The sequence below is a fragment of the Phocoena phocoena genome, chromosome 6, assembly GCF_963924675.1.
Source record: "Phocoena phocoena chromosome 6, mPhoPho1.1, whole genome shotgun sequence".
In the NCBI taxonomy this organism is placed as follows: domain Eukaryota; kingdom Metazoa; phylum Chordata; class Mammalia; order Artiodactyla; family Phocoenidae; genus Phocoena; species Phocoena phocoena.
The window spans coordinates 27,412,288-27,437,104 of NC_089224.1; the positions used below are offsets into that span (position 1 = coordinate 27,412,288).

General features: G+C 47.1%; 1 protein-coding gene across 1 annotated transcript; it reads right to left on the reverse strand.

The window, feature by feature from the left end:
- Nucleotides 1-10,770: 10,770 nt before the first annotated feature.
- LOC136125018 (NUT family member 2G-like) lies at nt 10,771-24,506 on the reverse strand. The gene is made up of 8 exons (XM_065879872.1): nt 24,491-24,506; nt 21,851-22,562; nt 20,792-20,920; nt 19,604-19,743; nt 18,826-19,118; nt 18,307-18,423; nt 17,103-17,785; nt 10,771-11,047 (listed from the first exon to the last, which is right to left on the reverse strand). The coding sequence occupies exons 1-8, from the start codon at nt 24,504-24,506 to the stop codon at nt 10,771-10,773; spliced, it is 2,367 nt and encodes a 788-aa protein (XP_065735944.1).
- Between the last annotated feature and the right edge of the window lie 311 nt (nt 24,507-24,817).

Below are 24,817 nucleotides of genomic sequence, written 5' to 3' on the forward strand. Positions count from 1 at the left end.
TTTACCTCATGTAGCTTTCCCACATGCATATGTCCATATATTCAGCACTAAATACACAAGAGAGTTTCATTACCACAAAGATCCCTCATGTTGCCTTTTTAGTCATACCCACCTCTCTCTTGTCCCCCTAACATCACCTTTAACCCATGTTAACCCTTACTATTTTCTTCATAGTTTTCTCACTTTAAGAAATATTATAGAAATGGAATCATAGAGTATGTAACGTACTGGGATTGGCTCTTTTCACTCAACGTAATTTTCTGGAAATTCATCCAGGTTCTTGCTTTTATCAATAGTTTGCTCTTTTTCATTGCTGAGTTCCTAATATTGAACCAGCCTTGCATATGTGGAATTAAATCTACTGGGTCATAAGGTATCATGCTATTTATACATGGTTTGATTTAATTTGCTAATGCTGTTGAGAATTCTTGCACGTATCTTCATGAGAGATACTGGTATGTACTTTTACAGTTTTGTACTCTGTTTGCTTTTGGCATCAAGTTACAATGGCCTCACAAAATAAATTAGGAAGTGTTCCCTCTTCTGTTTTCTGGAAGAGACTGTATAAAATTATTCCTTCTTCAAATGTTTGGTAGAATACTCCAGTGAAATCATCTGGGCCTGGGTATTTCTCTTTCAGGAATTTTTAAATTATAAATTCAGTTTCCGTAGTGGTTATGTCTCTATTCAGATAATCTATTTTATCTAGAATTTTGGAAAGTGGTTTTTGAGGAAATTGTTCCATTTTCTCTAGACACAGAATTCGTGAGTATAGTAAAACTGTTCATAGTAATTCCTTATTACCCTTTAATGGCTACAGGGTCTATGTTGATATTCCATTTCATTCCTGATACTGATGATTTGTATCTTCTCTCTTATTTTTGTCATAATTATAAGAGGTTCATCAATTTTATTTTACTCTTTGAAAAACCAACTTTTTGTTTCCTTACCTCTTGTTTTTTCTGTATGAATGATATTGATTTCTGGTTTTGTCTCTATTATTTCCATCCATCTGCTTCCTTTAGATTTATTTTGCTCCACTTTTTCAAGTTTCTTGAGGCGTGAATTTAAACTACTGATTTGAAACATTTCTTTCTGTATAACATGGCCATTTAGTGTAAAATATTTCCCACTCATCCTGGCTGTAGCAGCATTCTACAGGTTTGATATGTTGTATTTTCATTCAGTGCTATGTCTTTTTAAATGATTTCCTTTGAAATGACTTCCTGTTTGACCCATGGTTTATTACTGTGTTGTTAAATTTCAAGGTCTTTGGAGGTTCTCCTGTTGTCTGTTATTTATATCTAGTTTGATTCCATTGTGGTTAAAGAATATACCCTTTCTTTTAAATTTGGTGAAGTGTGTTTTATGGCCCAGTATACGGACTGTCTTGGTGAGTGTTTCATGGGTGCTGGAAAAACAAACATATATTCTGCCGTCCTTGGGTGGAATGGTATACGTGTGTGTGTGTGTGTGTGTGTGTGTGTGTGTGTGTGTGTATAAATTAGACCCTGGCATTTGATCATGGAGTTCAGGACTGCTACATCCTTGATGATTTTTGTTCCAGTAGTTCTGTCAGTTGCTAGAACAATACCAACAATTGTCAACAGTAATAAATTTTCTCAATTTCTCTATCTGCTCTCTCAGGTTTTCCTTCACACATTCTGTCATCTGGTTCACATACATATAGGAATGTTACATCTTCCTGGTGGATTGATTCATGATTATTAAGTAATGTCCCTTGTTGTCTGTAATAAATTTCTTTGCCCTGAAATCTACTTTAGTATACTCCTGATTTTTAAAATTGATTGCATGATATGTCTTTTTCCAACCTTTTGCTTTCAATCTTCCTATGTCATTGACTTTGATAAACAGCATATACTTACGATTTTTCATCCAGCCTCACAATCTCTCTCTTGAAGGGTGTAATTAGAACTGTTACTTCCAATATGTGAGGGCTTAAGTTAGCCATTTAATTATTTATTTTACATGTGTTTCCTCTGGTTCTCATTTTTCTGTTACTTCTTTCTTGCTTTTCTGTGGGTTATTGGTTTATTATTTAAGATTCTATTTGGATTCATTCTTAATGTTTTTAGTGCATCTCATTGTAGTTTTCTTAGTGGTTGCTCTGAGTATTACAATATACATATGTGCCTTATCATGGTATATTACCACTTGTAGTTAAGTGTGAAAACATTACTTTCATTTAGGTCCCTTTATCTTTCCCATTTTAAAATATCATTTTCTAGAGTATCAGTATGATCATTTTTGCTTCAGTTATCACATGTGATTCTAAGATCTTGTGGGTAGAAGGATAATCTATTGTATATACTCATATTCGTGTTCGTCTCATTTTTTCTTCCTTCCTAATGCTGCAGTATTTCTTCTTTTATCATTTACTTCCATTTGAAGAACTTCCTGTAGACATTGTTTAAGGGTAGGTCTGCTAGCAACAAATTCTTTCAGTTTTCTTTCATCTAAAAACATGTTCATTGCACTTCATTACTAAAGAATAGTCTTGCCCGATGCACATTCATCAGTTGACAGTCTTTTCTTTCAGCACTTGAAGAAAAAGATTGTGCCATCTCCTTGTGAGCTCCGTTTCATATGGTATGTGCTGTCATCTGAATTGGTGTGTTCCCTCTCCCCTATGGGTAATGAATCATTTCTTTCTGGATGCTTTCAATATTTTTTTTGTTTTTAGTTTTCATAATTTAAAATATGATGTCTTAGTGTGGATATATTAGGATTTATTTAATAGTCACTTGGTTTCTTGAATCTGCACACTTAGGTCTTTTGCCAAATAGGGGAAGTTTTCAGCCATTATTTATTTAAATAGTTTTTCAGTCCCATACTCTCTTTCTGGGACTCTGATAACATAAATGTTAGCTTTTTTATTCTTGTCCCAGAGATTCTTTTTTTATCCCAGTCTATTTACTCTCTGTTGTTTAGATTTGCTAAGTTATATTGACCTGTCCTCAAATTCTCTGATTCCATTTTCTGTCATATCAATTCTACCATTGACCCACTCCAATGAGTTTTAAATTTTCTAACTTTTAGTTGTATCGTTTCCACCGCACTTTTTGTTTACCTTCTTTTGGTTGAAATTTGTACCTTCTCCTTTGTTTCTAGAGAACTTACAATTGCTTGAAGCATTTTTATGATGTCTGCTTTACTGTCCCATCTCAGTATTGGTGTCAGGTGATTGTCTTTTCTAATTTGTGAATCCTGGTTCTTGGCATGATGGGTAATTTTCTATTGTATTCTGAACATTTAGCTGTGATGTTAAGGGACTCTGCATCTTGTTTAAATCTTTCATTTTAGCAGGAAGTCATTCTGTCTTTAGGTTTGGCCCCCAGATCCTGGCCTAGCGCTGTGGGCTGTGTTTGTTCCAAAGACAGTTTTCAAAACTCTTGTTTTACTGTGAATCTGTTTGGTTTCTTTGATAACACTTTTGCCCCCACTTCTCCCTGCTGTTGTTTTTGGAGTGTGTGGATGGAGCTTCCCAAAACAGGCTTCTTTGTGTCTCTAAGTGGGGGATGCTGTGGCCCCAAATAGGAAAAGTTTCACTGGCTGAGCCACTGATGTATCAGAGTCCCCCTTCCCACTGTCTCCTGGCCACCTGGTATCTTTCAGTAGGGGAGGGGAATCTCTTCCTCTGCTGGGCAGTTTAAGGTGGGGAAGAGGGGACATGTCCTTGCTGGTGCTGCCTAGCTGCCAGGTGTCTTGCATGTAGATGGGGAGTCTCAGGTATGTGGGGATAAAGAACACTTTGTGGGAATGTATTTCATTGGCAGAATTGCCCTGGCTGCTACCAGCCAACTACCTAGTGTCTCTAGGTGAGGGGAGGGGAGTGTCAGTCCTGTGAGAAAAGAGAGCACTTCCCTTCACCACTTACTGTTATCAGGGGTCCTAATTGATACCGCCTGCTGGTGCTGCTGGGCTCACCTGGTGTTGTCAGCAGGACTTGAGTTCCATCCAGGGAGGAATGAGCCTATTTGGGCTGTCTTTTGCTAGTTTGGGATCCAGGAAATACTGCGCCACTCTCTTCTTTAGGGTGGGGGAGTGTAAGAAGCACAGTCACTGTGTTGTTATTCTAATCACCAGGTCCATTCTCCAGGAAGTAGAGCTTAATTGCCCTCCCTAGGAGTATGAGCTATACTTACTCATTAACGAACAGGGTATGCAAAGAGAAAAATGGTTGATTTTGTAGTGGAGAAACCTGTCCAACACTACCTTTATCAAGTGATCAAGGTTAACATCACCACGAATAAATCATGTTGGCATCATGTACCCCTTGATATGGTACACTTCGTTTCTGTGGTATTCTTGCAAATGTCCATGATGCAAGTCTAATGAGAAAACTTCAGACCATCCCAAATTGAGGGGCATTCAATACAATAGCTGACTAGCTCTTTTCAAGTATCAAGGTCATGAAAGATGGAAACAGTGAAACTGTCCCAGATTTGAGGATACTAAAGAGACATGATGACTAAATGCAGTGTCACATCCTAGACTGGATCCTAGATCATAAAAAGGACAATAGTGGAAAATCTGAATACCGTGTGAAGTTCCTAATAGTGATGTCCCAAGGTTACTTTCTTAGCTTTAATAAATGTACTATGATTGTGTAAGCTGTTGATATGAGGAGGAAAAAGTGAAGTTACCAGTTGCCATTGACATTCTACTGTAAGCAATAGACTTCATTGACTTATAAATTTATTGTTATAGACTTGTAAGTTTCTCTTTTTCTTCCCAATGTTTTATAAGTGTACTCAAGTAGTTTGGTGCTCAAATCATCCCAGATTTGGCGAGTGGGTGGGAATCCCTTCAAACTGGCTCCCCAGTCCTAGTGCCATCCTCCAACATGTTTTTTAGCATGTTTTTACTTTCTGGATCCAGAATCATCTGGTACTTACCCTATCCTAAACCTGGAAGCAGCCAGTAGGCCAAGAAGCCAGGGTTTCCACTAACGGAAAATGGTGTTAGAGACTAAGATCTGGATGCTAGATGTGCTCACTGCTACTGGAGCATTCTTCTTGGACTTTCCAGTGGACAGACATAGAAAATACATGGGTGTATACACACATATACAAATATATATGCACGGGCACATAAGCATGTACAGACACACGTATACAGATCTTACCAAATCTTAAGTTCACACCAGTACTTCCAATTCCCGCTCATCCTCATGGGATTCTTCCCTGCTTTGTCCCATTCCATATTTGTATGACTTCTCTTCCACAGTGAGAACCCAGGCTCCCAACAACACAGACATAGGTACTCATTTGCTGAATCCTATAATGCATCCAAAACAGTTTCAAAACTGCTTCACCATACTGCTATAAGAACCAAACCTACTAAAGAGTTTGACATTTCTTTGTAATTCTAACACACATATAAAGATAAACTGCCCAAGACTGAGGATATATAGTCAAATACTATGTTCATTATTTTTCCTTCTTTCTGACACAAGAGGTAACAAACTATATATGCTTTTTTCCCTTTGCTCTTTTCACTTAATAACATTTCCTCCATAATATTTCATTAATATCTTCTTTCTCAGACTTTTTCTCACATGCGTTTTACTCCATTGTGTATATGCAGCAGTTGATAGAGCCTCCTATGCTTAAACATTCAAGCCATTTTCAATATTCTGCAACTGTAAATAATGCTGTGAAAAAGAACCATGTCCATGAGTATATTCATAAAATTGCAAGTGACTCTTTAGATTCTTAGAAGTGTGCTTGCTGTGTCGATAGGTATGTATGTATATACAGTTTAAATATTGGCCAGTTCCCCTCTAAAAGGCTTCTACCATTCTGCGTTCCCACCAACAATATATGAAAATGTCTATTTACTAACAGTGTCACTAATACAGAGTACTGTCAAGCTTTTGAATTTTTGTCAAGCTGGTGAGTGAGTGAGTAATGGTATCTCAGTGTAGTTATAATTTGCATTCTCTTATCATGAGTGAAGTTGAACATCTTTTCATTTCTTTATACCTCTTTAGGTAAACTGTCTGATCATGTCTTGTGTCCATTTTTCTATAGGATGTCTGGTATTTTCTTCTTGATTTTTAAAAGTTCTTATAAAGTGGGGATATTATCCCTTCAACTGTGAAAGATATTGATTTATATGGTGATATACTTTTCTTCCAATCATTTGTCTTTTGATGTTACTTATGGTATTTTTTGGCCATGTGAAAGGTTTTTTTTTTTCTGGGCAGCCCCACGTGATTTGTGGGATTTTAGTTCCCTGACCTGGGATCGAACACAGGCCCTCAGCAGTGACAGCTCAGAGTCCTAACCCCTGGACCGCCAGGAAATTCCCAGGACCATGAAGGCTTGAATATCGGGAACTTCAGTCCATTTCCCTGTCGTGCAACAGTAGAGATCCAATTGCAAGACGATATTACAGAGCCCCATTTTCAGGCCGTGTTTCTCCATTCCCCAATTTATACAATGGCCAGGTGATGTTACAATACAGTTTAAGTTTTTTCCCTTTTCAGGCCGTCTGTTTTGAAAATTTCCAATTTCTAAGGATACGCTCCAGAGGTGTTTCTTCTGGCTTAGACGAGGATCATCCCATGTTGAATAACATGAAACCGTGAAAAAGCGCTCCTAGAAATGAAGTCCAGTGTCCCAGAGACGTCTACCAGGAGGCTTTTGTCCTATAATATTTTCCTATGCTGGGGGTATTCCTCGAGTTTGAGCATCTCTAAAGCCTAGGATGTGGGCTGCTTGGAAGTGGCCGTCCAATAGGTAGTCTGTAACAAATGGTATGGGCTGCCAAGGCCTTGAGTGAAAGGGGTCCTAGAGGTGCAAAAAAGGAACTCCTGGAGGAATTGGGGTTGGGTGCAATGGGAAATGCCACGGGGGTCAGGACCTATGGGCCTACATTGGGAGTATTCCCACAGGGGATTTTTTTTTTTTTGGACATAGAATGAGGTGAGAGACTAGACAGCAGAACAAACCCCAAACCCTTTTCCCCTATCTGTTTGGCAGCTATGAGAAAACTGGGGAGAGCCTGATGATTCCATCTGACACAGGCAACAATGAGTTTGGACAATGTTTCCCATGTAATTTAACATACCAAGTGAACACAATTAGTTTAGGATCTCTGTTTGGAGGCTCCAGGGGCCCCATGAAGCATCCCAAAATTAACTGAAGTCAAAAGAATTTCAATTAGAATTTGATATTTGGGAAATCTGTCAAACATTTCCAGAACTTTTAAAACACCCAGTCAAATAGAATCATAGGCTGCTGTGATACAATTATTCCTTGAGCAAAGGTGGAAAAAAAAAAAGATCTCAAAAGTAAATACAGCTCACTTAAAGGCACAGAAACTCACACAATCTGTTATCTAAAGGAACATTCCCAGAAAAGGTTGTTTTCTTATGAGAGAAAGAAACCAAATCCAGTCTTATATCAGCCTGCTCTTGATAAGATCCAGTTACCTAATTAAAGTTAATCCAACCTTAGAAAATCCCGACCACATACAAAATTCTTTTCTCAACGTTCCGTTTCCACAAATCTTCTGCAACTTTCTGTAGCTGTATTTTGTCCCTTCTTTTTTCCGTTCAGAAATAACCAGCTGTAGGACAAAATCACATTTTTCCTTCTAACAAAATACATTTCCATTCCTTATACCTTCTTTTCTGAAAGCACACATCCTACTTTCCTTAAGCCACCATGAACTGTCTTTTACATTAGCATTCCCTAATTGGAATATCCCATAACCTGTTGGGAAGATCCCATGGGAAGATCCCATGTATCTTCCCAAAGCACACTTTCTTTCCTTAATGTGATGCAAGATATGTGTCTATTAAATCTAAACATCCTTAGTTTCCCTCTCATAAGGAAACTTGTGAGTAGGTAAATTTAAGCCTGTTTAGCAAATATGGTTCCAATATTTCATCTTATTTGAAAGGGCCTGGATACTCGATGGATTCCTATCATTTAACTTAATTTAGTTTCAAGTTACCAAAATCTGGCGGGACTATTCTAAATGGACATTTTGAAAATATGATTTTTCCCATAGAGTTTACTAAAAAGCTCTTATCCACTTATATTTACTTAAAAGTTTAATCCTATCAGGTTATTTTCCTTGATAGTAGATTTTATCACAGAAACAATACGCACTTATTGACTTCCAGTATGCGTAGGTACAATAGAAGTATTATACTTAATGTTGATAATACGCAGAGGTCTGTATTAATTAAACCCACAAGCTTAAGCCAAACAAGTTAATTTTTACAAAATCAGAGATCTCAGTTCTCCTGCTTGAATTTAAAAAGCCTCTTTTTTTCCCTCAGTCTGGGGGACTACAAATGGATCAGGGAGTCGCTGAGAGTCCAGGCAGAATAGTTACATTGCAAAGGCAGAGGAGAGAGGTGCAAGCCCCTCTCTTCTTTTTTGTTCTTTAAAATCCCACTAAGTAACCCAAGGCTGGAGTCGAGTCTCAGACAATGTGGGATGCGTTTGTATTTCAAGGCTTAAGTGCTCTACCATGCCCACAATGTTGGCAGAGACTTGTAGGAGCGGTTGGACAGACAAAACTCATAAAACAAAGATACCAATGACAAAAACTTAGACACAAACAAGAAGTTTCAGGATAAAGGGGATGGGAGTGCAGGTATAAGGACCAAGGGAGAGGTAAAGGGAGGAGGGACAGAAAAGACTGAAAAAGAGAAAGAGAGATTGCTGTTTCAACCTGCCCCCTGCAGTTGTCTCTTCAGGCACCAACCTGCAAGCTTGCAGAAAGGGCCACTGAAGGAGGTTGCACCCTATAAACTGCCCACCGGGGTGATCAAGCCTGGAAACCAGACAGTTGTATGTCATCTGTAGAAATCTAACCCACAGGTGGGACTGTCACCCATGCATACACCAGTTTACAGAAATCTGCTGTAGCACTGCAGCAAAGGGTCCCAGGTCCCAGCCTGTCTCAAAAGTGTGGGGAAAGGTTAGAGACATACAGAAAACAAATAGCAAAGTGGAAAATGTAGTTCCAGCCATATCAATAATCACATTAAATGTGAATAGATGATACAAGTTAAAGACAAAGATTGATAGACCATATTTAAAAAGCACGGTCCTTATAAATGTAGTCTCTAAGAAGTGAAGGAAAGAAAGGAAGGAAGCAAGGAAGGAAGGGAAGAAGGAAGGAAGGAAGGGAGGAAGGAAGGAAGGAAAACGAAGGAAGGAAGGTAGGAAAGGAAAAAGAAAGAAGGTAGGAGAGAAGAAATTAAAGGCATCCAACTTTAAATGGTAGAATTAGAACTTTTATTGCAGAGGACATGACCCTATGTGTTGGAAAACCCCAATGAAACCACCAAAACAAAATAAAACAGACTAGAATGAATAAAGAAGTTTAGGAAGGTCGGAAGAAGCAACATTTCTTATATAAATAAATTGCATTTCTAGGTATAAAAATACGAAACGGAAATTAACAAAATTTCATTCACAGTAGCATGGAAAAGAATAAAATACTTAGAAATAAATTTAATAAAGTGGTGCAAGATCTGTCCACTGAAAACTGCACAGTATTGCTGAGAGAAATTAAAGATGTACATAAACAGAAAGAAGCTACAGACTTGGAGAAAGTCTTGCAAATCACATATCTGATAAAGAAGGAAGTCTTGCCCTTTGCGACAACATGGATGGACCTAGAGGGTATTTATTATGTTCAGTGAAGTAAGTCAGACAAAGGCAAATACTGTATGATTACACTTGTGTGTGCAATCTAAAAAAGAAAACAAAAGGACAAACATAACGAAACAGAGACAGAGTTATAGATACAGAGAACAAACAGGTGCTTGCCAGAAGGGAGAGTGTTGGGGGGAAGAAAGCAATAGGTGAGGTAGATTAAGAGGTACAAAGTTTCAGCTGCAAGATAAATGAGTATGAAATGTACGGTGTGGGGAATATAGTCAATAATTATGTAATATCTTTGTATGGTGACATATCATAACTGTATTTATCATTTTGAAATATATAGAAGTAACCAATCACTATGTTATGTAACAGGAACTAACATAGCATTGTAGGTCAATTATATTTCAAATACAAACAAACAAATTCATGGGAAAAGAGATCAGATTTGTGGTTACCAGAGGCGGGAGATTGGGGGAGGGGGAATTGGTTAGCTGCAGTCAAAGGTACAAACTCCCAGTTATAAGATAAATAATTACTAGGGGTGTAATGGACAGCATGATAAATATAATTAACACTGCTGTATGTTATACATGACAGTCGATAGGGTAAAGCCCAAGAGTTCTCCTCAGAGGAAAACATTTTTTTCCTATTTCTTTAACTTTGTATCTCTGTGGGATGATGGATGTTCACTAAATTTATTCTGATGATCCTTTCATGATGCATGGAAGTCAAATCATTATGCTCTACACCTTAAGCTTAAAAAAATTTAAAACAAGAAAGAATGGACTTCAGTTAATATTAATGTCTCAATATTGGCTCACTAGTTGTGATAAATATGCCATAGTAATATAAGATCCTAACATTAGGGGAGAGTGGGTGAAGGGGATATTGGAACTCTGTACTGTCTTTGCAACTTTTTCACAAATCTAAACAAGTTTATTTAAATATATATTAAAAAATACATAAATTTTTAATAATGTAGAGAAAATCATTGAATTGTCCCTTGTGTAATAATAAGTGAACTTCATGGTATATAAATTATATGTTAGTAGAGTTGTTTCAAAGGTTATTAAGAAGGTCAGGGTGGTATCAGGGCTGGGCTGAGGCGGGGTCAGGGCAAGGTCAGGCAGGGCCAGGGTAGGGTCAGGCCGGAATCAGCAACCCTGGCAATGGGCGTGGAGGCGTGGATCGCCCAAGGCCGAAGCCAGCCTGTGGCACTTCTCTGGCTGCTGCTGCTGCCTGTGGCCACCCTGGAGCTGTGAGGGTCCCCGGACATGGCCACGGCCGCCCCCGGCTGGGCTCCAGGCGTGGGGGAAGTGCTGGAGGGCAGCGCTCCGACTCCAGAAGCACAGCAGTTGGCCCCGGGAGCCACGGGTGCGTTGGGGCCTCTGTTGAAGGCTGAGACGGCCTAAACTGCAGGGTCTGAGGGGCCGGCTATGACCAGGGCCCGGGTGCCCTGAGTCACTGAATTTCATCTTTTCTCTGCCCTGGCCAACGGCCAAGCAGCCCAGAGACCCCCTCAACACGGGTGGGTCATCGACTCCCCACTGTGTAGCTTCTGGGTGGGAAGTGCCCCAGGACCTCTGTGGGACTGTGGAAGTGGGGACAGAGCAGGGTCTGACCCTGAGGCTGGGTGGCTGGGTGGAGGAAAGCACCAGGACTGATGAATGAGTGGCCCTGAGTCCAGGGCCGCGGGTCTCATTCTCCTCCGTGAGGCCCTGGCAGTGCAGGCCCTAGACCAAGATACCCACTCTCAGGGGGCCTGGGCACACCTCCTGCCCTCCGAGGTGTGAGTCCTAGAGCCAGGGCTGTCTTCATTAGCCCACTCCCTCTTTTAGAAATGTAGAATCCTGAGTCAGAGAGGGAGAATGACTTTGCCCAGCTCACACAGCACCACAGCCTTCTGCCTGCAAATCTCCCTCCCTAAGACACCCGGGGTGACATGGAGGAGGCACAGGCCCTTAGAAGCCATGATCTTGAGCAAGTAATGTTGGCAACTTCTGAGACCTTTAGTTCTTTGATCTATAAGAGTAGGCACTGAGGTGTGCTAGTTGAGGGAAATAAGGTCTGTGACGTGCCCAGCCCTTGGCAGCCTCACTCGGGGATGTTCTTCTCCCTGGAGATGCTGCCGTGAGCTGCTGTGGCTACCTTTGGTCCCCCTTCCCCATCCCACCAGACCTCTGGGTCCTCATCCCCACAGGGCTTGCTCTGTCCAATTCTCAGGGGCAGCCAGTGAAGGCAGAGTCCTGGTAGCACTGTCATTTTGGGTAAAAATGATTTATGTTAGTAAATCTTGACCATTGAAATTGAATATTTCATAGTGTATGATGAAATTCAACCTACAAAGGTCACACATCTGTATTTCAAAGTGAATGGGAAAAAGATCAGATATTGATAAAGAGGAAGTGGATGACATGGATGATGTGAAAAATTAGCTAAAATGTAGCACAGAAAAGAAATGGTCAGAAATTATGAATGAGAAGTTTATGGACCTAGAGTCTGCTGGTGGCTTGATTTTGGACTTTGCAGCCTCCAGAAGTGTGAGAAATAAACGTCTGTTGTTTAAGCCACCCAGTCTGTGGTAGTTTGTTATAGTCCCTTGAGCTAAGACATATTTTGGTACCAAGAAGTAGCAAATACCTAAATATGTGGAAGTGGCCTTGGAATTGGATAGTAGGTAAAGGCTGAAAGAGATTTGAAGTGCATGCTAAAAAAGAGCTGAGATCACCATAAAGGCCTTTCAGCCCTTACCTATTAAAAGTGATTCTGGCGATGGCTCAGAATGGCATAACGCAAAAAAAAAAAAGAAATCGGAACTTAGAGATTTGGAAACTTCTCAGCCTATCCGTATTTGAAAGTGAAAAAGCTCGTTCTGAAGAAAACTCGAAGGGTGTAGCAGGTGTGCTATTAATTTAATTTGTCCTCTCAGCAGAGGCCAGGAATAGAGAAGGGTTAAACCAGCAGGGACACTGCCAGTTTGAACTAAAGGGGACAGAGACAGCCAGGCAGAATGAGGGAAGGCTGTCAGAATTCTTGGATTCTACAGAATAGGAGACTAGAGCAATTCGGCTGTGAATGTGTACTCCTCATTTTTTTTTCTTTTTGGCGGTACGTGGGCCTCTCACTGTTGTGGCCTCTCCCGTTGCGGAGCACAGGCTCTGGACGCGCTGGCTCAGCGGCCATGGCTCACGGGCCCAGCCGCTCCGCGGCATGTGGGATCGTCCCGGACCAGGGCACGAACCCGTGTCCCCTGCATCGGCAGGCTGACTCTCACCCACTTCGCCACCAGGGTAGCCCTGTGTACTCCTCTTGAGGAAAAGGGAAGAAAGACCCCAAAGGTGATTCCGAGGTCATTGGGTCTGTCAATCCCACCACAGGCGCAGGGGGCCTCAGTTTGAAAATGTGAGATTGTCGCCCTCACAGAGAGTCATGGTGTAGGTGGAGGCCCTACAGAGAGCTGCAGTATGGGTGGCACCCCACCAAGCTGAAGGAGTGGGGCTGCTCCACCGAGCTGTGGGGATGATGTTGCCACCCCAGTGGGCCTGGATGGCAAAGCCTCAAACCAAAGAGGATTATTCTCGTACCTTAAGATCTAATGGGATTGGCCTTGCTAGGCTTTGGACTTGCCTGGAAACTGTCATCATTTCCCTCTTTCCTATTTTTTCCTTTCGGAGTAGGGATGTCTATTATATGCCAGTCCCATCATCGTATTTGGAAACACTTAACTTGTTTGGGTCACAGATTTACAACTACAGAGAAATTTTACCTCAGGATGAATAGTACCTCCAGTCTCCCCCATATGTGATTTCGATGGTGTTTAGATCAGACTTTGGACTTTAAATTTTACAGTTGATGTTGGGATGAGTTAAGGCTTTTGAGGCTGTTGGGATAGAATGAATGTATTTTGCATACAATAAACACACAAATTTTGTGTACCAGGGGCAGAATGCTATGGACGTGTATCCCCCCCACCAATTCTTATGTTGAAGCCCTAACCTTCAATGTATTTGGGGATAGGGCCTTTGGGAGGTAATTAGGTCATGGGAATGGAGCTTTCATAATGGGTTTAGTGCCCTTAGAAGAAAAGACACAAGAGAGATCCGTCTTTCTCTCTGCCACGTGAGGACACAGTAAGACAACCATCTGAAAAGTAGGAAGAGAGCTCTCACCAGGAACTGAATATGGCACCTTGATCTTGGCCTACCAACCTTCAGGACTGTTAAGAAATTACCGTCTGTTTTTCAAGCCACCAGGTCTATGGCATTTTGTTATAGCCGTCCAAGCTGATGAAGACATAGAGAATATATAAGGTGGTCTGATATACATATATCCATGGTTCTAGAAGTAGAGGCAGGAGAGAATGAGTAGAAGTAACATTTGAAAAAGATAATATTATGTTCTAGATGAGATGAAGAATGTGTTGTCACTTAATGAAGCAAAATAGATCACATGGAGGATCAATTTTTTCAACCTGAAACTAATCTCACGTCAAGAAGCTGGAGAACACAAAAGACAGAAGACAATCCTAAAAACAAACAATTAGCAAGGAAACTGATCACCCACCATGCAAGGGTGTACTGATGGCATAATTTGAAGAAACAGTAACAAAAGCCATATTTGATGGAATAAATATTCAAAGTTCTGAAAGGAAAAACTTTTCCTCTGGAACTGATTACCCTGTCACATTATAATTTATAAAAGTTCACCAACAAGGGAACTGATAAATTATTTTTAATGTATGCATACAATGCAAAATTATAAATAATTAAAAAATTAAAGAACATCTAATATATCCATTTTTCTTAAAGTAAGAATGTTGAAAGAAGAAGGCAAAGGCAATATGATTTACATGACACCATATATAACCCAAAATATTTTTATTATACATAATTGTGATTATCTACAGCTGTGCTAAAAGCATAAACATTTTTATAAGATGGATATTTACCAAGTTCTTGGCGGTGACTCTCTTTCTCATTGTTGGTGAGAGTGTAAAATGGGACAACCCTTAGGGAAAACAATATGAGGTTTCCTCAAAAAATTAAAAATAGGGGCTTCCCTGGTGGTGCAGTGGTTGAGAATCTGCCTGCCAATGCAGGGGACACGGGTTCGAGTCATGGTCTGGGAAGATCCCACCCACGTGCCGCGGAGCAACTAGGCGCGTGAGGCACAACTACTGAGCCTGCGCGCCTGGAGCCTGTGCTCCGCAATGAGAGGCCGCGACAGTGAGAGGCCCACGCACCACGATGAAGAGAGTGGCCCCCGCTCACCGCAACTAGAGAAAGCCCTGGCACAGAAACGAAGACCCAACACGGCCAAAAATAAATAAATAATAAATTTTTTAAAAATTAAAAATATAACTACCATGTGATCCAGCAGTCCCACTTCTGGGTTCGTATGCAAAAGAATTCAAAGCAGGATCTCAAACAGATATTTGCACACCCACATTCATCGTAACATTATCCAAAATACCCAAGATGTGAAGAAACCCAAATGTCCATCAACAGATGAACGGATAATGGGGTCTATAAATACAATGAAATATTTCCTTCCTTGAAATAAAAGGAAAGCATGTCTCATGCTACAACATGGATAAACCTCTAAGACATTATGCTAAGTGAAATAAGCCACTCATAAAAGGACATGTCATAGACGCTCACATGAAGTATCTAGAGTAGTTAAAATCATAGAAACATATAAAGGTGATTGTCGAGATCTCAGGGAGGAGGAGGGAGAATTAGGGAGTCTCTGCTGTCCCAACCCCCGCCTGGGTCCTGGGGAAGGAATCAGAACTCAGAAGCAGGAGAAGAGGCTTTGGCCAGCAGGGAAGGGGGGGTGAGGCCCAGGGCGGGTTCACAAAGGATCAGAGCATCTGAGTGCGTTAGGAGGAAGGGGCTTCAGAGGTGGACCAGCACTTGCCATGACGGGGGCTAAGCAGGATGCAAGCGGGGGCAGTTCGGGGAGACAGCAGGGGTCTGCGCCCTGGCCCTCATTGTTTGTTCGTCTCACCTTTATGAGCGGGTCATTTGCCCTGCTCTGATGATTCGAAGTCTCTGCCGGCACCCACAGGACGGTGACTGAGGACTCCACACTCCTCAGCATGGATCCCAGCTCCCACCCAGACCTGGGACCACAGACACCTCTCCCCCAACCCTGCTGCCCCTGTGAGCAAGCTGTTCTTGTGAAACGCGGTCAGAGTTTGTTAGGAGGAACCGTTTTATATGGGCATACAAATCAGTGTTGATACCAATACACACACATGTCCAGCCGTGGGTGGAAAGGGAAGGGACAGTAGTTCTGGGGTGTCTTTGCACACCCATAGGCCCCTAAGGCCAGTCCCCACAGCCACAGCCAGATGGGTCCTCCTCCCTCAGTTGAACGAGATGCTGCTGCACAGAAATCCCACAAGTTCCACAAAGGGGCCCAACTGTCATTACCCTTATACACACCTTTTTCGGGTGCCCTATGAATTTCCCCGCACCCATTCCCCTTGTTGCATCCTCATTGGGATTAAGAGGTAGCTGCCTCCACCACTCTCCACATTGCAATAATCCCAGTGGGAGTAGAGGATACTCCCGCTACGACGAGGCAGACAATCCTGTCCCCATAGCCAAGACTTTTCCTCTCTGGTCACTCCACCCACACAGGAAACCCTGGATGAGCGGAGGTTCATGCCAGCGCCGTCGCCTGGCCACTTCAGGGAAGCAGAGAGAAGCTCCATAATGACAAGGGCTGTGTGCAGGCTCCATCCTAGAAACTGGTGAGTGTCCAGAGGGCTGAAAGGCACAAAAGCAGCTCTGCCTCCCCAGAAGGATCAGGGATGCAGAAGATGGTACAGAGGCCCCAGAAGGCCCCTAGCCAAGCAGGCTTTAGAGAAGGGGATGATGAGGGGGTCCCTGGGGAACGTGAGAGCTGTGCATTCCCAGGGGCAGCCTGAGGAGTCCTTGTCTATGTGGAGGAAAGGTTTGGTCACCTGTAGATCCAGAGCTCCTGTGACCTCCCTCATCCTTCCTTCCTCTCTGGATCGCTCTCTGTGGAGCAGCGCAACACGAACAAGATGACAGTGGCCTGAGAGCATTTCCCACCAAGACTATCTTTATTCACAATTGATATGCATCACTCCAAAGGTCCTGCTCCCACCCACACCTGGCCACACCCACCTCACCCACCTCCCTAACCCCCACAATCCTGCTCCCCCTCCCAGCCCTGGTGGTCCTACCCTCCCTCCCTTCTCCCGACATCATCCAGGGTCAGCACTGGGATGAGGAGGAGCCCCTAGGCTCCCCTGGGGGCCGAGCTGGGGCCTCACCCTGGAGGGCCGGCCCAGCTGTTCCCTACTGGATGCAGTGCTTCTTCCACTTCCTTCTCCTCTCTGTGACACACGGGTGACACTTTCTTTTTCTCGCCTGTGAGGGGCGAGCCGGCCCCAGAGCCAAGCCTGACCTCCAGGACACCCCGAGGCCAGCCCCGGGGATGGGCAGCTTCTCAGCAGCGGCTGGGCGTCCACACAGAGCCCGCTTCCTCGACTTGGGAGCGGCTGGTGGAGCTGGGCTGAGGCCTCTTCTCTGAGGGGAGGGGGCGTGGGGAGCACTCCGGGCTCCCCAACCTCCAGGGGAGGCCAGGCCTGAGGCATGGGCAGGACTCTGGGACACCCAGCCAGGCAGCAGGCTCTGCAGAGAGCCAAAGAGGAAGGCCAGGCTGGGGAGCTCCTCGTCGTCGTCACTGGACCCGTCCCTGGGCCCTCGGGCCTCCCGAACAGGAGAGGCCTCTCTGAGAACAGACGCATCCCTGGGTTCCCGTAGAGGGGCAGCGTGCCTTTGACCCGGGGGAGGGGAGGACCGTCCGGCCCGGAATGGAGAGACCTCCTGACATCCTTGAGAGGGAACAAAGACTTTGGGCCTGCACAGGCCAGTGTCTGTTTGAATGAGCCTATGAGGAGCCTCAGAATCAATCTCTGGTGGGCAGGCTTCATCACTGACCCCTAGATGGGGGTCTTGGTCATGCCTCTGGGCACCTTGGCCGGCGTCGGACTCAGAGGGACTTGAGCGCATTCCGGGTGCACTGTGACTCGGGGCTGCCCGCACACCCTCGTCCTCTTTCAAGGCCAGGAGTCGTTTCTGCACCAGCTGGTAGGAGGGAGGAGGACAGTGTTGGCTCCACACACACGTGTGAGAGGAGGAGCCCTGGGCAGTGGGACAATGGCCCTGTGGGGAGAGGAGGGGACGGGGGACCCCAGGACTTGAATCCAAATACAGACACTGTGGCATTCTTGCCATCCTCCTGCACCTTATTCCAGGCTTTGTGCCCTTCCCTCCCCTCCCAGCTCCCCATCCTCTCCTTCCTTTCACCCTGCACTGCACCCATCCCAGAACGGGCCCTTCCCCATGCCAGGCCTCTCAGGCAGGGGAGGGATGGACAGCGCCATGTGGCCCTCCGATTCTGGGGCCCTACCTCTCCCCTGTTCACTGGGGTCCCTCCGTGCTCTGGTCTTCCAGGGTGTCCCTTGTCTCCCGTGTTCTACCGGGGATCCCTCCATCCTCTGGCTCCCCTGGGTCATCTGGGTTCCCCTGTCCCCTGGATCACCTGGGGTCCCCCTCCCGTGGGGTCCCCTGGCTCCCTGAGTGTCCCTCTCCCTCCCCTGGCTCACTTCTTCCGGGGTGAGCCCTTCCTCCTGCTCCAGCTCCTCCACTAGGGCCAAGAGATCCAGCTGTGCATCTGGGGAAAGCAATTCTGCCAGGAATCGAGGGTGAATGACTGCCTCCACCTCGGACAGAAAGAAGAGGCTGTGAGCATCCTTGGCCAGGAGTGGCCTGTGAGACAAGAAGACCCGGAGGGAAAGTGAAAAGCAGAGACCCACCCCACTCTCCTCCACAAGGCGGGGATGCTCAGCACACACACACACACACACACACACACACACACACACATACACACGCACAGTCACACACAAAAGAGCACATATACAGAGGCACAGACACACAAAGGCATACACACAGACAGACACAAACACGTACACACATACATCTGCGTAAACTTCCCCTAACACCAGGCTCAGGAACAAGGAGCTGAGCTTAAGTCCCAACGGCCTGAGCAGAACCCAGATCTTGGGTGCTGAGTGTTCCATGCCCTGGCATCTTGTAGACCCCAGGCTCCAGGCCTAGCCTACCTCGGTGACAAAGTCCTGGGAACACAGCTTGTCAATGTAGCTCAAGAGGCCCGGGTCCGAGTAGATGCCGTCCTCTTCCTGCTTCAGCTCATTTCCGTCCTCTCCACCTTCTGCACCTGACTCGCCTGTGGCTGAGTGGACGGGCCCCACCAGCGCATCCATGATGTCCATATACTCCCTCACAGCCTCGGGGGGAATCTCCTCGGGTGCCTCGGGCTCCGGGGGCTGCTGGGACCCGTGTGGCTTTGGGCAGGAGGGCTGGGCCCTGGGGCCGGACATCCTGGGAGCACAGGCTGAGGCAGAGCGGGAGGAAGGGAAGGAAGGTGAGGGACTCCCGGTCAACCTCCTGACCACCGAGCACACGTTGGTGAGGGCATTGTTTGGGGAACATTGATGTGGGTGTGGGGGGGTCAGGACCACCTAAAGCCTCATGCACTGCTGGAGAGGGGAGGCAAGGGGGGCATCTAAGAGAGTCACAAGTAAGGAAGTGGGGAACCTCCAATTTTCGAGGGGTCTCCCCATCAAGCGCACTTCTTAGGCAGACTTTGTGTGGGGTCCTTTGACAGGGAGGTGTGAGAGGAGTTACAAAACTGACCAAGTCAATACCCCGCAGTGACAAAGGGCAGCTGAGACCCCACGCCCCCACTCCCTGCCTCAGTGGCTGTTTTGGTTGAAAGACCAACGCCCCTGTCTTGAAGGAAAAGGATCCACGTGGGGACAGTGGCCAACCCTAGGCCCCTGTTACCTGTACCTTCAACTCCAGTGGGAACCTGGGTGCCTGGCTGAAGGCCCACTTTCGGGGCTGGGGGCCCCCGAGGATCCAGCTTCGGTGGGGCTGGAGGAGGCAGGTCCTGCGCGCACTGCATCCACTGCCACTTCTGAATCTGCATCTCCTCCTCGGCCTCAAATTCCATGAACCTGGGGGGTGACGGAGGCACAGGCCACCCTGAGAAAAAGGCCTGGGTTCTGGAGCCCAACAAAGGCAGCCAAGAATGAGGGATTGGGAGAGGATGTGCCTTGGGGCAGTCAAGGCCCTGTGAGGTGCTGTCCACAGCAGAGAGCTGCTCCTGGAACTGATACAAGATCTGCGACCCTTCCTGCCTCACCAGCACTGGAGGCCATTCAACAGCATCGACCCAGGTCGCTGAATTGAACCAGATCAACGGGACACGTGGCTGACCCAGGGGGCACCCTCCTCATGCCCCCCGTCCCCATCCAGAACCACATGAAGGGCTGACAGCCAGAGGCTGGAACAAGCATGTGTTCCCCACAGGGGTCCTTGCCCGAATCCAGGACCCTGGGCTGGGACTGAGAGTCCTGGAACAGAGACCTGGAGACGGGGGGCCCAGGAGAGGCTGGACGACGTGGATGCTGAGCTTAGAGGAGAGGCCTTCCTTTCCTCTGAGAGGCGCTCGTTTGTTTGCTTTTCTTTCTTAAACCAAGGGGATTACCATGGAGCAAACAACGGATGGGCCAGAGACCGTCGGGCTGACGACAGCTGGCTTCCCCAGCCTCTTCAGGGATGCCAGGGTACCCACTCAGGCCACTTTTCATGAGGAGAGGGGGTCCCAAATCTATGTCAGTGGCCGCCAGCCACCCACCACTAAGGAAGCAGCAGGCTGGCGGGTGGAGCTCTTTCCCCGGCTCAGCCCTTATGGCCGGAGTTGGACCCCAACTGGACTCACAGCGTCACCCTGCCCCATCCTGAGACCTTCATGTCAAGGCAAGGGTAGGTCAAAATCAGGGGAGGCCAGAGCTCCTGGTGGAGGAAGGACAGAAGACCCAAACTGTCAAGGTGAGGGAGGGGTTTCTGGAGGACAGTAGGGCCTCTGGGCTGCGGGGCCCGTGTTCTGAGTGACAGCCCTTCTCCTTTGTCCTCTCTGATGAGCACCCCCACGGCCACACCCTGCCCTCACCCACTCGCCTCAGCCTCCACGCAGCCCCTGGGCCCAGGACGCTGACTCACTTTTCTGCTATCTCATAGTAGATCATCCGGTCAACGTTGCTTATGCGCTGCCATTCCTGCACGGCCCTGCACAGTCCCCGCTCCAGCGTCATGGTGGGCTTCAGGCGGGCCACGGATCGAAGCACTGGGCTGTAAGACCTTGGGGTCAGTCTCCATGCCCAGCCCAGCCCCCACCTGCCTGACCCCACCTGCCAATGTGGACCACACATCACTCAACACAGCATGACTGAGCAACAGGAGGGTGGGAGGCAGGTGTCTGGGAGGGCAAAGACAAGGCTTCCCGGCCACTGCTGTCACCGCCTCACACTCACTCGAGGATGACCATCCACTCCCAGGCTACAGCTGGGACACTGTGCCTTGGGGAGCTCTTTTCCTCTTCAAGGCTGCCTTGAGGCGTGGCATGTGCCAGGCCATCTGCTAACACTTCATAGATTAGCCCAAGGAGTCTTCTGCCCGGTCCTCTGAGTGAAGTGTGACTGTCCCCTTTTTACGAGGGACCGGAGGTTTAGGGTGGAAATGCCTGCCAGGCTCACAGCTCTAGTGGGAGAGAGCCCACGCCCTTAGGAGAGCTCTACCGTCACCCTGTTCCTAGTGGAATTCTCCACAACAATGAAGTCGAGGCGTGCATTAAGCGCTCTCCTGGGCCCCGTGCTCCTCCCCCTCCTCCGACGTGACCTCCCCCGGCCTCGTACACTCAAGTCCTGTATGAAAGGAGACGGCACCACAGGAGACTGCGGCATCCACTCCTTGGCTCCTCACCTTACAGCACGACCCTCTCTGACTGCAAGTCTTCAGTCCATATTACCATGAGAATCATGGAAGAGCAAGTTGGCTAGACTCTCAGGGTGGTGGGGTCAGATGAGATAAGGCACATTTCAGTCATGATGTCATGGACTGGCAGGCTCACCCATATGACCGACAATGTGCCTTCTCATAGCATGGACATCGCCCTCAGACCTTGCTTCCAGTATCCCTAGAAACCTAACCTGCGAGTGCATCCCCAGGTCCTCTTTATCTAAAAGTTCCGATAAGCTCACGACCCCCTGAGCGTTCACTCACATGAGAAAGCAGGAAAGAGCTTCTGCATCAGGACGCTGGGGAAGGTGTCTCCGCGCCAGTGGCTTGAGGCACTGCCAACGTCGGAAGTTACTGTACACGCTCTGGGGGTTAGAGCAGTCACCCTGCGAGGCGTAGGGCTGGTTTGTGGCCAGGCTGCCCTCCCTGGAAGTGCCATGTGGCCAAGGCCCAGAGTTCACTGGGCGAATGATAGGGGCCAGCTGGGCAGCTGGTGGTGGAGCTTGAGGAGGAAAGCCTGGGGTCCAGCCTCCCTTGCCAGCCTGAGTAACTCCAACAGCTGGAGCAGTCACAATGGTCTCCATCGCAGGGGATGCTAAGAATACGGGTGCAGGACATGCAGCAGTCCCGCTGAGGGCCCCTGGAGCGCTCCAGGTGAGGGGGCCCTGAGTTATGATAAAGGTCTGAGTCTGGGGCGCCTCCACTGGCCTCCCTTGTGACGTGACTTGGACAGTGAGGTTGCAGGCCCCAGGGGCACCGGGTCCACGGCCACCATTAGCCACCAAAGGTGTCGTGGGGAAAGCTGGCAGCAGGCTGCTGCCAGGAGGGAATGCTGGGGTGATGGGAGGTGGCAGGTGCTGCCCCCAGGGTGGCCGGTGCTGGGGGCCAGGAATGGGTGGAGGATAGAGCACTGCCATGAAATCAGACAAGGAGGCACCAGGGTTCATGATGACATCCGTTCCCAGCACTGGAGATGCTGTTGAGGCAAAGGAAAGGAGTGAATGGGGGAGGAGAATGGGCCAGTGGGACAGAGGCTTTCTGCGGCTTCAGAGTGTAATCTCCACAGGTGAGAGACACCTGGACAAGGGAAACTGCAGCGTGCAAATGTCTTCAAGTGCTTTTCATGCCCTGACCTCCAGTTGAGAATTATTCCACTGGTGACCCCGCGCCCATCCACCAAGGCCCCTGACCCCTGCCTGCCGAGAAGAAATTGCCTCAGCAAGCACTCACTTGAAGAGCCTCCCTAAGGCAGCCCCTGGCAGCTAAGCCTCACAGGCTGTCTCCCAAGACCTGGAACTGTGTGCACATCCGCTCTGTGAGAAATGCCCCTCAGCTGGCATACTAGCAGGTAGGGACCTCCTGCAAGGTAAGTTCTAGGCACCCAAAGGCACTGCGTAAAACATTAGGGCCCCACCTCCTCCTCAGTCCTCCTTTTCCTGACACTCAGTATAAATCCCCTCTTTCTTTCCTAGCCTCGCAAAACAAAACAAAATGCTGGAAAATATCCCTCTAATGGAATCCAGATACAAACCCATAACACTGGCCCAGAATGCACCTGCATCTCAGAACAACCCACAGCAGGTATGTAACATGGGCCAGGTCCTGCCACCCCCTTCCCAGGGCCCAAAGTCACTGTCATCATTCAGGAGTTCTGTTCCTAGGAGGTGGGGGTGGTCTGAGAAGTAGGCACGTGTCCCTTAGATTCTGTCATTTCACAGCCAGTGATGGCTGCAGAGGAGTAAACAAGGGCCAGGGAATTGTTATGTTACATTGGTCGTGGGAGTATAGACCGCCTGTGGTCCTTCCCCTTCCAGCTCCCCATAACGGAGAGACAATCTGAGAAGCAAGCATAAGCCAGGTGCCATGGCGATCAAGTTGTCTGAAACACATCCCTGTTCAGGAGAACAAGGTACACGCCACGGTGCACCTAATTAACCAGAATAGGTGTCATAGCACGTTTAATAGTAACACAGAAGATCGTCTTCCTGACCCTGGGCTACACTCCTTCCCCCTTTAAAAGAGGAAGCAGCCTTCATAGTCATTCCACCCGAAACAACCCCACTCCACATCTGTTCCCTGCCCATGAAGGAGTGACATGAAATATGAACAAACTCTTCCTCTCAAGGCAGCCTGAGGGTCCACCATGAGATACTGGACAAGATGAAGTAGGTCTGAAGTACTGCGATTCCACAAAAGGAAGAACAATTCAGAGCAACTCAGGAACCTGAGCCCTCTCTTGGCTGAAGTTACACGGTTGCCCATCCCCTGTTGAATCCAAGGCAACAGTTACCTGAACTGAGAAGTGACCTCTGGGCTGGGAGGAGTGGACGAGGTATGGGCTGCGGCAGTTAGAGTAACCTCCTGCCTCGCTCTCAGAGAGGACACCTCACTACAGGTGTGGCCACACACAGCCCCATTGAAGAGTTTTCTCACCAAGACCATCTCTCCCCAGGGCCCCCTGAGATACAGTAGGCTCCTGTTCAAATCCCTTTGAAAGATATAGTGAGGCAAGCTTCAGGTACCTCAGGAACATAGTACAGGTCTAGGCTTTCCTCATGACCCTCCCTGTGTCACCACCAGGACATCACACACACATCCTTCCACACACGTTTCAGAGTGGCTTATCTCCTCTCTAGAAAGAATCAACCTGTCTGCTGCCATCCTTTCTCCATAGCCAGGGCAATTCCTCTTGATCTACCTCCAATGACCCCTCCTCCCCAGCACAGTCTCAGGTTTCTTCAGGCTCCCCAGTCTCCCCAGGTGAAATGTCCTTGTGTGTCCAGTGCTCTCTTCTCCCTCTACTTCAGTCCAACTATGTGCCCACAGTGAAGTGTCACATGTGAACCCGAAGGACGTGAGAGATGGCAGTGTCTCTGAAAACACACCCCCAGCCTATAGGCTTACCTCCTTCTGAAGCCATCCTGCAGGCTTGGGCACGGACTACTGCTGCCTGGTAGCCTCAATGAGAAAAGTCAAGACCAGGACCCAGAGAGCGACCTGCTTCAGCAGTTGCTCAGGATCCAAGTAAAGGAGAGCCACGTTTAAATTTAAACAGTAGAATGTGCGCTGAAACGTTCTGCAGTGGGGGAGGGGCAGAGGGTACGTGGGTCCCGGTGACGTGGGGTGGGGGGACATTCTACGAGGGCTCTGGGAGGTAGGCAAGAACCGGAAGTTCCTTCCATCTCACACAGTGGCAACACAATTGGCGTGTCCTCTTTAGGCCGTTTATAA

Coding starts and splice junctions, on each gene's coding strand:
- LOC136125018 (XM_065879872.1), bottom strand. Junction 17,786..18,306: donor AAGGGCTCACCCCGGAAGAA/GTGAGCCAGGGG, acceptor CCCTCCTACCAG/CTGGTGCAGAAACGACTCCT. Junction 11,048..17,102: donor GGCCTCGGGGTGTCCTGGAG/GTCAGGCTTGGC, acceptor AGCCTTCAACAG/AGGCCCCAACGCACCCGTGG.